The sequence below is a fragment of the Paramisgurnus dabryanus genome, chromosome 2 (genome assembly GCF_030506205.2).
Source record: "Paramisgurnus dabryanus chromosome 2, PD_genome_1.1, whole genome shotgun sequence".
Lineage (NCBI taxonomy): Eukaryota > Metazoa > Chordata > Actinopteri > Cypriniformes > Cobitidae > Paramisgurnus > Paramisgurnus dabryanus.
Genome location: NC_133338.1, coordinates 50,106,458 through 50,120,699, shown reverse-complemented (window position 1 = coordinate 50,120,699; position 14,242 = coordinate 50,106,458). Strand labels below are relative to the sequence as shown.

Sequence of the window (14,242 nt, the reverse complement as noted above, 5' to 3'; positions counted from 1 at the left end):
GGTGTGAACAACCATTAGACTGAGAATCAACCAATCAGTTTAGATCAACAAGATCTATTCACTTGGAAATTGTGCTAAATGTAGGCTACCTGTACTTAATCAGTTGCAAAGATGTACTGAGCTATTGAGACATCTACTTAGACATTTGCAATTTGATGAAATGAATGAGAAATTCAATTCTGTTGTGAACACTTGCCAAGTGGTTTGGAGGTTTGTCCATGTTGTTTTGAGAATGTAATTTCTGTTTCAAGAAATGAGCCAAACCAATGGAGAAAAACTGTAATAAACTCTGCTTCAGTGAGTGTCAGGGGCGCCACCTGGTGGGCAGTGCTGAACAGTGCTCGCCAAAGCCTACAGGTATACAAATCACTTTCGCACCATTTATCTCGAGATATTTGGTGCAGAAGAGAGAGAGCACATGACAAAGAGTGTTTAAACTCGTAGCAGCAGATTCAAGCAGTTGTATTTATGTACTTGTGTTTGGGCTAGAAAATATTAAAAAAATAAAAAAATATTTGTGAAAAATAAATTGTACACACATGCAAGTCTCATCGCACAGATGCACAAACTGATTTTGCGAATGTACAAAATTTGTGTGTGACTTCACATTATTTGATGCAGGCGTTCAAGTAGGTTATGCACCATATTTACTGCATCAATTGTAGCAAAAAATTTGAACTTGTGAGTTTCTTAATCTGTGATTTGTAAAATGGGATTTGTGCAGCTGCACTGAAGGATTTGTGAATGTGTAACTGTTGTGTTGTATTTGAGGGAAAGAAAAAAAATCTACAAGTTTGCATCTCGTCCTCTGTGACTTCAAGTTTACTGATACACATGTGTGGATAATCTCTACAAATACAAATTCCACTGTCACAGTTGTGCAGTTGTTTTGCACCAAATATACCTTCATAGGAAGGAAGGACGGACGGATGATAGACATACAGACAGACAGACAGACAGGCACAGACAGATGGATGGATGGATGACAGACAGACAGATAGATAGATAGATAGATAGATAGATAGATGGAGGAATGGATGGATAGATAGATAAATACTGTAGATGGATGATAGACAGGCATGATGACATATAGAGGGATGAATGATAGACAGATAGATAGATAGACAAACAGACAGACAGACAGACAGACAGAGAGAAATATGGATGCATGGATGACAGACAGACAGACAGATTAATGGATGGATGAATGACAGACAGACAGAAAGAAAGACAGTTGGATGGATGACAGACAGACTGACAGTAGGATGGATTGATGGATGACAGACAGACAGACAAATGGAGGTATGGATGAATGACAGACAGACAGGCAGGCAGACTCAGACTGGCAGGAGGATGGATGGATGGATGACAGACACGTGGATGGAGGATAGACAGACAGGGAGGCAGGCAGACAAACAGATAGACAGACAGACAAGCAGATAGACAGATGGATGGACAGATAAAACTGTAGATGGATAATAGACAGACAGGCCTGCAGACAGACAGACAGATGGATGAAAGACAGACAGATGGATGGATGATAGACAGACAGACGGATGGTTGATAGACAGACGATAGAGGAGCAGGTGGATAGATGACAAACACAGACAGACAGGCAGAAACAGACTGACACACACACACACACACACACACACACACACACACACAGACACACACAGAGAGAAAGACAGCTAGACAGACAGACCGACAGGCAGACAGATGGATGGATGACAAACAGACAGATGGATGACAGACAAACAGACGGATGGATGAATGACTGACAGACAAGCAGGCAGACAGAAAGAAAGACAGTTGGATAGAGGATAGACAGACAGGGAGGCAGGGAGACAGACGGATGGATGACAGACAAACAGAATAATAGACAGACAAGCAAATGGACAGATGGATGGACAGATAAAAACTGTAGATGGATAATAGACAGACAGGCATGCAGACAGACAGACAGATGGATGATAGACAGACAATAGATGAGTAGGTGGATAGATGACAAACACAGACAGACAGGCAGAAACAGACAGACAGACAGACAGACACACACACACAGAGAGAAAGACAGCTAGACAGACAGACCGACAAACTGGCAAGAGGATGGATGGATGGATGAATGACGGATGGATGGATGAATGACAGACAAGCAGGCAGACAGAAAGAAAGACAGTTGGAGGGAGGATAGACAGACATGGAGGCAGGCAGACAGATGGACCGATGACAGACAGACAGACAAACAGATAGATAGACAGACAAGCAGATGGACAGATGGATGGATAGATAAATACTGTAGGTTGATAATAGACATACAGGCATGCAGACAGACAGACAGATGGATGATAGACAGACAGACAGACGATAGATGAGCAGGTGGATAGATGACAAACACAGACAGACAGGCAGGCAGAAACAGACAGACAGACACACACACAGAGAGAAAGTCAGATCGATAGACAGACCGACCGACAGGCAGACAGACGGATGATAGACAGAAAGAGGGATGACAGACAGATAAATAGACAGACAGGCAGATGGATAGAGACAGATCCAAATGTCTGTCTGTCTGTCTGTCTATCATCCATCATACAGACATATAGATAGACAGACAGACAGACAGACAGTTGATAGATAGTCAGATAGAAGGTGTAGGACTTTTGTCCATATTTTACCCAACCTTGGCTTGAAATAAGACATGGCATTTTATGGGCTACATCTTTAGCTTAGATAGAAAAAGATGCTAATAAACAAATAAAAATGCCTACAAACCCAAGTAGTTATAGTTGAGTTAACAGCAACACCAGCAGTGTTTGTAACAGTAATATCCACCATCAGCATGTAGTTACTGTGTTCATCCCCTAGAGGAAGGTAAAGCGACGTCACTGCAGGCTCAACGCCACAGTAGAAATAGTTACCTGAAAAACAAGTCAAAGTACACTGGGTTAACCTTTATACACCCTTTCAACAAGTTGACCAATAACCTTATAATAAGAGATAAATGCAGAATGAAAAACTCCTCACCACGGTTTGTTTTGAAGCAGTATGTACAGGGCCCGGCTTCACAAAAAGATGGATCCACAGAGCAGGTGATATTAAAGGGTGAGAGAACATCACCCATAAGAGGGCTTATGATACAAGAGGGTGGATTTGAGACAGGTGGAGATACTGTAGTCTGTGGAAGAAGATAGAAACAACCAGAACAGTTTATTAAGTAGATCCACGCGAGTTACACTTGATAGCTGAAAAACAGAGAGAACTGATAAGGATTTTATCAAATTACATTATTTATTGTATTGATGTAAATAAAAATATTGATTATAGTGCAGTGACACCGAAAAGTAATAAAGCTAAAAAAAGGTGAAAAGTTTATTTTACATTAGCAAACAAAATATAATGTTAAAAATTAAGAAAAAAAGTATTTAGACACTTTCTGGTGGTCCAGACCTTAGTTGGATCCATTTATAGTTAATGTAATACACTACCTATGGTAATGTCAAAGGAGACCCTTTAATACTAGGACTTTTTTAAAAGATACTGCCCCAGTGACAGCTGGGTTACATATTTTGACCTTTTTTAACAGTGTACTATATCTCCTTCATGCTTATTTACCCTTTCTTTGTGGCAATAAACAGTTGTGTTTCCACCATCGATTTCCACGACTGAGAAGTTATTTTCTGCTCTGACCATGACATTAAATGTACCTAAATGAAATGAAGAAAAAAAATCTGGGTCAGGATTTACCAACTTAATCACATGAAAACAGCTAGTTTACGTCATGGTGATTTAGTTTGAATTTGTATGAATTCATATGAATAAGCCTCCTCATAAAATATGACAAATGGATGGATGATAGACAGTCAGACAAACACACAGAGGGATAGACAGAGAGACGGATAGACAGATAGATAGGCAGAACAGACAGATAAATGGATGGATGGATGATATAGTCAGACAGATGGGCGGGTAAAAAGATCGATGACAGACAGGCAGGCAGATGGTCAGATGACAAACAGACATATGGATAGATAGAAAGACAGACAGACAGACACAGACAGACAGACAGATAGACAAACAGATAGACGAATGGATGGATGGATGGATGGATGATATAGACAGACAAACTGACAGGCAGGCAGACAGTAACAGACAGACAGATATACAGATGGATAGAGCGACAGACAGATGATAGACAGACAGACAGAAAAAGGGTTAGACAAACAGAAAGACACAGACAGACAGAGGGATAAACAGACAGACAAATGGATGTATAGATGATATAGACAGACAAAAAGACAAACAGACAGGCAGGCAGACAGTCAAATGCCAGACAGACAGATAAACAGATGGATAGAGAGACAGACGATAGACAGACAGACAGACAGACAGACAGACAGACAAAGGGTTAGACAGAGAGAAAGACACAGACAGACAGAGGGGTAAACAGACAGACAGACATACATGAATGGATGTATGGATGATATAGACAGACAAATGGGTAGATAGATGGATGATAGCCAGAGGGTCGAATGACAGACAGACAGATAGACAAATGGATAGAGAAAAAGACAGATGATAGACAGACAGAGGGATAGACAGACAGATAGGCAAACAGACAGACAAATAGATGGATGGATGAATGATATAGATAGACAGACAAATAGACAGATGGATAGAGCGACAGACAGATGATAGACAGACAGACAGACAAAGGGTTCGACAGACAGACAGACAGAAAGACACAGACAGACAGAGGGATGAACAGACAGACAGACAAATGGATGTATGGATGATATAGACAGACAAAAAGACAAACAGACAGGCAGGCAGACAGTCAAATGCCAGACAGACAGATAAACAGATGGATAGAGAGACAGACGATAGACAGACAGACAAAGGGTTAGACAGAGAGAAAGACACAGACAGACAGATTAATGGATGTATGGATGATATAGACAGACAAATGGGTAGATAGATGGATGATAGGCAGAGGGTCGAATCGAATGACAGACAGACAGATAGACAAATGGATAGAGATAAAGACAGATGATAGACAGACAGACACAGACAGACAGACAGACAGGCAGAGGGATAGACAGACAGATGGGCAAACAGACAGACAGACAAAGGGTTAGACAGACAGACAGAAAGACACAGACAGACCGAGGGATAAACAGACAGACAGACAGACAAATGGATGTATGGATGAAATAGACAGACAAACAGACAGGCAGGCAGACAGTCAAAAGCCAGACAGACAGATAAACAGATGGATAGAGAGACAGACGAAAGACAGACAGACAGACAAAGGGTTAGACAGATGGATGATAGGCAGAGGGTCGAATGACAGACAGACAGATAGACAGATAGACAAATGGATAAAGATAAAGACAGACGATAGACAGACAGACAGACAGACAGACAGACAGACAGAGGGATAGACAGACAGACAGACAGACAAATAGATGGATGGATGAATGATATAGACAAACAGACAGACAGACAGACAGACAGACAAATAGACAGATGGGTAGATATATGGATGACAGACAGAAAGACAGACAGGCAGAAAGTCGAGAGACAGACAGACAGATAGACAAAGGGATAGACAGACAGACACAGACAGAAAGAGGAATAGACAGACAGACAGACAGACAGACAAAGGGTTAGACAGACAGAAAGACACAGACAGACAGAGGGATAGACAGACAAATAGGCAAACAGAGAGACAAATGGATGTATGGATGATATAGACAGACGGACAAACAGACAGACAGACAGACGTTCAAAGAACAGACACACAGATAGACAAATGGATAGACAGACAACAAGACAAACAGACAGAAAAAGGGATAGACAGACAGATAGACAAATGGATGGATGGATGGATGATACAGGCAGATGGGCAGGTAGATAGATGGATGACAGACAGGCAGGCAGATGGTCAGATAATAGACAAACAGATAGACAGACGGATAAACAGACAGACAGATAGACGGGTGGGTAGATAGATGGATGACAGACAGAGAGACAGGCAGAAGGTCGGATAACAGACAGATAAACATACGGATAGAGAGACAGACAGATGATAGACAAACAAAGGGATAGACAGACAGACAGGCAAACAGATAGACGAATGGATGGATGATACAGAAAGACGGGCGGGCGGGTAAATACATGGATGATAGAGGGGCAGGCAGACAGCCGGATGGCAGACAAATAGATAGACAGACAGATGATAGACATATAGACAGACAGACTGACAAACATATAGACAAAGGGATAAACATACAGGCAAACAGACAGATGTATGGATGGATGATACAGACAGATAGTCGGACGGGTAGATACATGGATGAAAGACAGACAAGCTGGCAGAGGGTGTAAGAGTGGTGGGAGATTATGAGACTTTAGCTTGGACTTCACAGACAGGGTCACAAATAGTTACGTATGGCCATTAGATTGTGTTGAATTAACTCAGGAGACTGAAAACACAGAAAGCAAATCTACTGTAGTGTCTGTACCTTGTATTGTGTTTGAGATACGGAAAACCTCTGAACCTCTGTATTGCATCTCATGTTTCTCTGAGAAAGTGTGATTGGTTGTAGACACCAGGAAATGCAGTAACACCGGAGGGCCCCGAGTCAGAGAAACATTAACATGCAGGGCATGGGCCGGACACTGGTCGTGCTCAGGGTCCACAACCACACGGAGGTCTTCCACTGGCTCGAACAAGCACAGCTTCAGGTTGGTGGATTGATTTGTGCTCGTCACATTATTGAGAGCCACTATGGTAAGCTGGTGACAGCCTGGTCCCATCTGCTGCTGTACTCCTGGAGATAAGGTGATGTTATGAGGCACGAGTCCTTTGATGGCAGATGTTGAGGCCAGCTCTGTGTGTCCTTGCTGAATTTTGTAGGTGACGTTTGTTCCTGGGTGCGAGTCAGAATTTTTTATTGTAATTTCATATTTTGTCGTCTTGTAAGGCACATATTGTCCTGCAAAATTATATTTTATACAGGTCCGGCCAAAAGTGATGTCATGGGTGATGCCAAATGTTTTGGTTTCCTAGGTAATCTACGTGTTGTTTATTTTGCTTTTTATATAAAAAACTACTTTAAAAGGACTTTGTTGTTATTTATTCTTAGCGGAGTTTACCGGATGTTACGTGTTGACCACGAAAGCCGCTTGTTTATGTTGTTACTGCTGAAACCATCTATAAACCATACGCCTTATACCTGAAGGTCCATTAAAATAAATATTGTACAAATATGCCCACCCGGACATCACTTTTGGCCATTACTGTATTTATTAGTGGTGTATATTTGTTTGTGTAATAATATGTTTCTTTTTACCTGCATCTAACTGCAGTTCAATGTATAATGGGTTATTATAAAGCCCTCCGCAGTTTGGATAGTCAGTGGACTGATTCAGGCTGTAACACTGTATTTTCCCAAACTCCCCGAGGGGTTCCTGGATAGTGATGCGCTTGTGGGCGGCCACGTTCCATTCACTGGTACTACACTCTACTGTAACTGTGTACAGTCCAGCTTGACTGTACTTATGGACCACATCCTTCATCCTAAAAGATTTTACACAGATTATCAGTAAACTTACAAAATATTAATAAAGTGTTGCAGTTGGTAAGCAGTGCAAATGTCATGGGGAAAACACATACTGAAAATGTATAGCCACAATGCACTGTGAGTCACAAAAAATAAATAAAATAAAAACGCCTGTCAAATGCACAAATGTAAATTGTTATGTAGTGTTGTGACGTGCATAAAAGAAAAACTTACTCATCTGGATTGTAATTCTCAACAATGTGCCCATCACCTGCAGTCAATGTGCATGTGAGGTTGCCTTGAAAAGGATTTAAGAGCCACTTCACAGAAATGGAAACATTTTCAAAGACAGCGGCCACTTTGCTCACCAACAGATAAAGAGCTGATAAGACAAGACATCACACCAAAGTCAATGTTTGTTTGACAAAATTCAAACTTTGGAAAAAAAAATGTAAACAATTTGAATATATTGTTAATGTTTTATATTAAACAGAATCTATTTTATGAAATGACTCTGACCTGTTTATGTAACACATCAGGGTTCATGCAGTGAAACACGTACTGGTGTAATAAATCGAGTGTTTAAAGGCCAAAGTGTGTTCGTAGATAATACGTAAGAGACAAAACTGGCATAGCATGTAAGAAGCATTATCAATATTACATAAATAAATATTACTTTATTATTCACCACCATTGAAACATTACTGTGTGTGTATAAGGCAGTTGTAACAGTAATGTATTATTGAATTATTTTTGATCCTGTCAAAGTTTGATTTCACATTGATATCAATCTTTGACATGACCTTAATATTATGATATCAAGGTTATGTTTTCACAGAACGTACTTTACGTATAATGATTTTATGTAGAAAACAATAAGTTGCTGGGTTTTCACATGCAGGGTCATATATTTAAAGATAGCTTTATACTGGATGGGAAAAAAAGAAATCTGACCATCTTTGCAATGATATTCCACTGACAAGTAGCTTCCATAGGTAGGACACGGCTCTCCGAAAGACGAGACATCAACAGACGCCTGGCACACCTGGAGCCCATGGCAGTTCTCTTAACAGAAAACGAAAAAGTGATATGAACACAACGACAATGTGTGTTTTACTGTGTGTTACAGTATTTTCAGTCATTATCTAAAAAAAGACATATAAATATAAGTGCAGCATTGGGTCAAAAAGGGATGAACACAACCCATTGGAGAGTTATTTCCACCCAAAATGCAGGGTTGTTTTAAACCATTATTGTGTCAAATATATATATATATATATTTTGGGGTTAATTTAACCCAACGCTAGGTTGAAAAAAACTGTAAATACCAAATCAAAATTAAGATACCATTTGTGACCCTGAACCACAAAACCAGTAATAGATCTTTAGATTTTTTGAATAATAAAATTTATATATCATCTGAAAGCCAAAATAATTAAGCTTTCCATTGATGTGGTTTCTTAGGATAGATTGAAAATCTGAAATCTGAGGGTACAAAAAAAATCGAAATATTGAGTAAATTGCCTCTTTTAAAGTTGTCCGGATTAAGTCCTTAGCAACACATATTACTGTAATAAATATTCTTTATATATATTTATGGTAAGAAATTTAGAAAATATCTACATGGAACATGATTTTTTACTTAATATCCTAATGATTTTTTGCATAAAAAAAATGATAATTTTGACGCACACTGTAGGGGAAAGCGGGGTAAGTTGTCACATTGGTATGTTGTCACACTGTTCATAACTAAAACACTATAAAGGCACTATCTCAAAAATCCAACAGACACTTTGTGTAAAGACAACTCTATAGTCAACTTCGTGTTCGCATGGTCAAGACCGCTCTAATCTGATGTTAGCACAACTTTCTTATTCTTTGGTTTAAAAGAAAAAAAAATGTAGTTTACATTTTATGCAATACAACTTTTTTAGGTATGAATGTTACAAATTATTATTTTGCATAAAACAGAGGAGACAATAATGTGTCTTTTGTTACTTTAGCTGACGTGCTATGTCGAGCTAACCCTTAGATTTAGCCAACATTAGCACACATGTCAGTTTGGGGCAAGTTGTCTCAATGACCTTGGGGCAAGTCATCACATTCTTTTCACACTAAGAACAGTTAACACTGGGTTAACAGAATCCTGGATTATCTGTTTCATGTTTCACACTGTTTGTACTTGCAAAAGGGTTAAAAGCAGGGTTCAGAATCAAGATAACCCAGGGTTAAGTGCAGTGTGAAAAGCCCTAGAGTTAATTCCCAAAATATTAAAATCAACAATTAAACAAGGTGTTCTTCTTTTTTAATAATCTAGTGTGACAATTTACCCGCCAATGGGGCAAATTGTCACAAGTGAACATTCTCTATTCAACAGTTTACAACTCTGTAAAGAGATAAGATATGAAAATGTTAGGAATACAACATATGTGCCCAAGACTTCCTTCTTTCATTTGGTATGAGATTTATACCATTGTGATTTATGGTGCTCAGTAAATGTTAGACGGTGTGAAAAGTGTGACAACTTACCCCGCTCTCCCCTACAATTTATTGTTGGCTATTGCTTCAAATATACCCATGCGACTTATGACTGGTTTTGTGGTCCAGGGTCACATTTAAGAAAATTAAGATCTTGATGTTATAGTCAATTTTTATGATAAACATGCAGTTGTATGAGTTTAGCATTGTATGTACCAGATACTGAATCTACTGTGTTCACCCAGCTGCACTCCTCCTGCTGTGAAGAAGCATTAGGCGGACTGTGATCGTTCCTGCAGTAATGCTGTGTTTTTCTGCCGTAGAAGCTCTCATCTATCTCTATCACCGTACCAGAGCCACACTGAAGTGTAGCATTATGATCAGTGCAGGATATTGAACGCCCAGACTCTGAAAAACATTCAACAACCATTAAGATAAAAACACATACAGTACACGTCAAAAAGTATATTCACGCAAATGTCATTGCTTTAGTTAAGGAAATATTTTTTCAAGACATCACAAACAGACGTTTGCAAGAAGTACGAAGAGGTCTACCAAATGCATTTGTTTGCAATTCAATGCCTGTCCATACTTTATTAATGTGACTCAACAGCTTCCAAGTCTAAATATTTTTTGGAGCAGCTGTGAATAAAACGGGACCAACCAAACTCGCAGATGAAGTCGAGCTCCTGGCTACAGTTACTGGTGGTGTCCCATTGAAATCCTGAATCTTTCTTGATGTATCCACAGCTTGCATTCAGTGACGCGTCTTCAAGCCAGCTGGAAAAACTGACGTCCGAGCCATCCAGCCAGGATAAGAGACCTGAAGACCAAAGCATCCGAACACAATCTGAATTACTGTTAATGTTTTGCATAGGATTATAAAGGTATGGATATTGTAATTTTATCCATGCAGCTAGTTAGATAAGGATTTTGTAAACATTTTAAATCATAGTACTCCTGTATAGCTCATTGCGTTAGCAGCGCAAAAGGTCATACGCAGTGTTGGGGGTAATGTATTTATTACAAGTAAAGTGCATTAATAATATTACTTTATTACGTTTCTGAAGTAACGATTAAAGTAATGCATTACTTTTTAAATGTACACATTAATATTTGAGTTACTTTTCCAAAAAATTATTTTAATTAATTTAAATTAAGTTGAATTATTTTGATTTAAAAAATTATCTACTTTAACTAAATGTAGTCACATTATGCACTCTATGCGTAAACGCCTGTGTGGGAACCGTTTGAGTCAGAAACTGAGGGGCTGTTTACACTTGTTATAAAGATGTGTTTTCATCGATCGGATCACAAGTGGACGAGAGAGACACATTACGTTTACACCTGGTATTTAAATCTGTCTCTTTTGTCCACTTTCGACCGCTTCTGTCCTGAATACTGTGAGGGGACGGTCCGTGAGACGGTGGGCGAGTCTCTCTGCTGTCATTCAAACGCTTAGTTTATATGGACACAAACTAATATTATGTCGGAGTCCGCTGCTTGTTTAGCAAGTATACATGCTGCACAGTGTTTTGTATGTTTATATGTTGGAGCTTTCTCTGAATTTTCAGCGCAATTGATGAAATAGGATCGCGCAACTTTCACGCTTTCAAAACGAAACTACGGAGAACACCCGCAGTAGTTTTATCAATGAAAGGCTAAAAATAGCGCTGTTCACCGTATGCTCACGCCAGAAGTCAAAAAAAGACGAAAAACTTGTGTTTACCTCAGATTAGATAAATGGGCGGAGAGAAGGCGGTCGCGTGTGGCTGTTCGAACACATTCAACCACATTTGCGTTCCGCAACTCCAAAGCGATCCGATCGAAAGTGGTTTCGACTACCTCTGGATGTGGTTGAAAGTGGTCGAAAGTGGACGAGCTCAAAACGTTTTGAACACCGTTTACACCTGGCATTAACGTCGTCCACTTGTGAACCGATCGACGAAAACGCATGTTAATGCCAAGTGTAAACAGCCTCTGAGATGGCACACCAGAGCTCGAAATTTTTGTGACGAATTATGCAATTTCTGAATGCAGAACTTTTCAGTCATAAAAAACACCTGCAAGGCCTGAAAGAGATCAAGCCTCAGCCAAGAAAAAGTACCGCAAAAGTAACTAAAAAGTTACATTAGCATTACTTTCCATGAAAAGTAACTAAGTAACGCATTAGTTGGGAGTAACTTAATATTGTAATGCATTACTTTTGATAGTAACTTTCCCCAACACTGGCATATGTTTAAACCCAGGAATCACACAGTGATAAAAAAAATGCAAATTGCTTTGGATAAACGCTACGGAGCCCCTAAGGGGACATGGAGAAAATATTAAATAAAGTTTAGTTTCGCTATCACGAAACCGGAAAACTAAACTTTTAAAAAAGTTTCTCATGGGCACGCGAAACTTTCACGTAAGCACATGACACAAAACTTTAGATTTTTTTTTACTCCATTGTCACCTTAGGTGCTCGGTAAAAAGCATCTGCCAATGCATAAATGTAAATGTATTCATTAAACAGCACAAAATAAATTATGTATTTTCATTATATCAACCAAATTTTGGCAATGCAATGTTTAAAAGGTTCACAAATGAAGCTAAAGATCAAGTATAATGCTTGTTTTACTTCTATCAAATCACATTATTCTGGTTTTTAATATTTTTTTTAAAAATGTGTTACTGTACACAATCTGGTATGTGATATTTATCTAGACAACACATCAATGCCAAAACAAGTTAAAGGGAGAGTACACTACATCATTTACATTTAGGGACAGTTTTTTAAACCAGTCATAATACTTCTTCTAAGCAATATGACTGAACTAAGATGATAAATGGCAAAAATTTGACTCTGTTTCTTGATGCCCACAATAGCCATCAATAGAAACTGAAATGAATGCCGTGCAAAAGGGCCAGGGCAATGTCCTGCCATAAAGGATTTTTGTTTGTGTGCTCTGGAAGGGTCTTTATGGAGCTAGAGATTGATGTCTAAGCACAGACTCATTAACAGCTTTCTGTTCTTTAGAGATAACACAAGACATGTAATGATATAATGACAGTAATGATGTTAGCATTCAGGAAAAACAGTTTGTCTTTGCATGAAAAGCAAGCTGACGGGAGAGATACGACATCTAAACAGTCTGTGTGCTATCTACATATTTTGTTGAGGAATCATTTATCCTTAAAGGGATAGTTTACCCTATATATCATTTACTTTCCCTCTACCTGTATAAATTTGTACCAAACTGTTTTTGAGCAACATTGACTTCCATAGTATTTTCTACTATGGAAGTCAATGGTGCTCCTGGTTCCTGTTTGATTGCAAATATCTTCCTATGTGTTCAGCAGAAATCAATTTTAAGTAAATAACGCCAGAATTGTCATTTTTGGGCGAACTATTCCTTTAAATCATTAATAACTTGGTATTAGCTATACACGCCAATGATTCATTTTATGAACATTTTTTAAAACTATAAACATTTCCATCCAGCCACAAAACAAAATTTTAGCATGAATCATTTTAGTTAAATTTTTATTTTATTATTTATTTTATTTAGTTGTTTTCACTGTCACTGGATCACTCGCAGCATCATATGCAATAAATAGATCTCTCAAAGAAACGCACCTGTAACAAAACGTAATAATATATGATTTGTTTTTACAATTCTATTTAAATCAGTTAACCAAAAGTATGAACTCAGCTTAAGTTTACTCGCCAGAACCAATTTTTATATGCATTTAACATTTGCCAGCTTCCTGTTGAAGCCATTCAATTTGTTAAATTTGTTCAAAAACATGCTATAATTTTGAAGCATTTCACAAAAACATTCCTTTAAAAAGATAACTTTCTTCCAGAACCTAAACAACAAACCTTCAGTGGGAGCTGAGTCCAAAGTAAGGTTGAGTCCAAAGCTAGAGGAAGGTGCTAGTCCTATCCACCAGCTCTGATCCGGCCGCAGGTGTTTTTGGAGAAATTGCTGGGTCTCATCATTCTGAATGAAGGCCAGGTGCCCACCGCCTCGTTCACACCAAGCCTGAGCGCTGAGAAAACCCCGCTGCAGACCCACAAACTCATAGCAGGAGCCTTCGAAGGACTTTTGGTGCTCTGGGCAGGAGAGACCCTCATCATCATCACTCCAAACTGAAATAACACAAAGAGTCGTTGTAAGAAACAGAATGTAGAGATTGTGGTTGTCCAT

The 14,242-nt window shown here is 38.9% G+C and overlaps 1 protein-coding gene across 1 annotated transcript in view; it reads right to left on the bottom strand.

Moving 5' to 3' along the window:
• The window catches only part of pkd1l2a (polycystic kidney disease 1 like 2a), a 42,190-nt gene extending 27,948 nt beyond the window's left edge, over nucleotides 1–14,242 (bottom strand). Inside the window, exons 1-10 of the mRNA XM_065261410.2 lie at nucleotides 13,915–14,242; nucleotides 10,711–10,869; nucleotides 10,263–10,454; nucleotides 8,523–8,633; nucleotides 7,803–7,950; nucleotides 7,359–7,585; nucleotides 6,528–6,935; nucleotides 3,616–3,707; nucleotides 3,028–3,178; nucleotides 2,776–2,921 (exon numbers count right to left, since the gene is read on the bottom strand). Coding sequence (XP_065117482.1) covers nucleotides 2,776–2,921; nucleotides 3,028–3,178; nucleotides 3,616–3,707; nucleotides 6,528–6,935; nucleotides 7,359–7,585; nucleotides 7,803–7,950; nucleotides 8,523–8,633; nucleotides 10,263–10,454; nucleotides 10,711–10,869; nucleotides 13,915–14,242 — 1,962 coding nt within the window. The remainder of the gene's footprint in view (nucleotides 1–2,775; nucleotides 2,922–3,027; nucleotides 3,179–3,615; nucleotides 3,708–6,527; nucleotides 6,936–7,358; nucleotides 7,586–7,802; nucleotides 7,951–8,522; nucleotides 8,634–10,262; nucleotides 10,455–10,710; nucleotides 10,870–13,914) is intronic.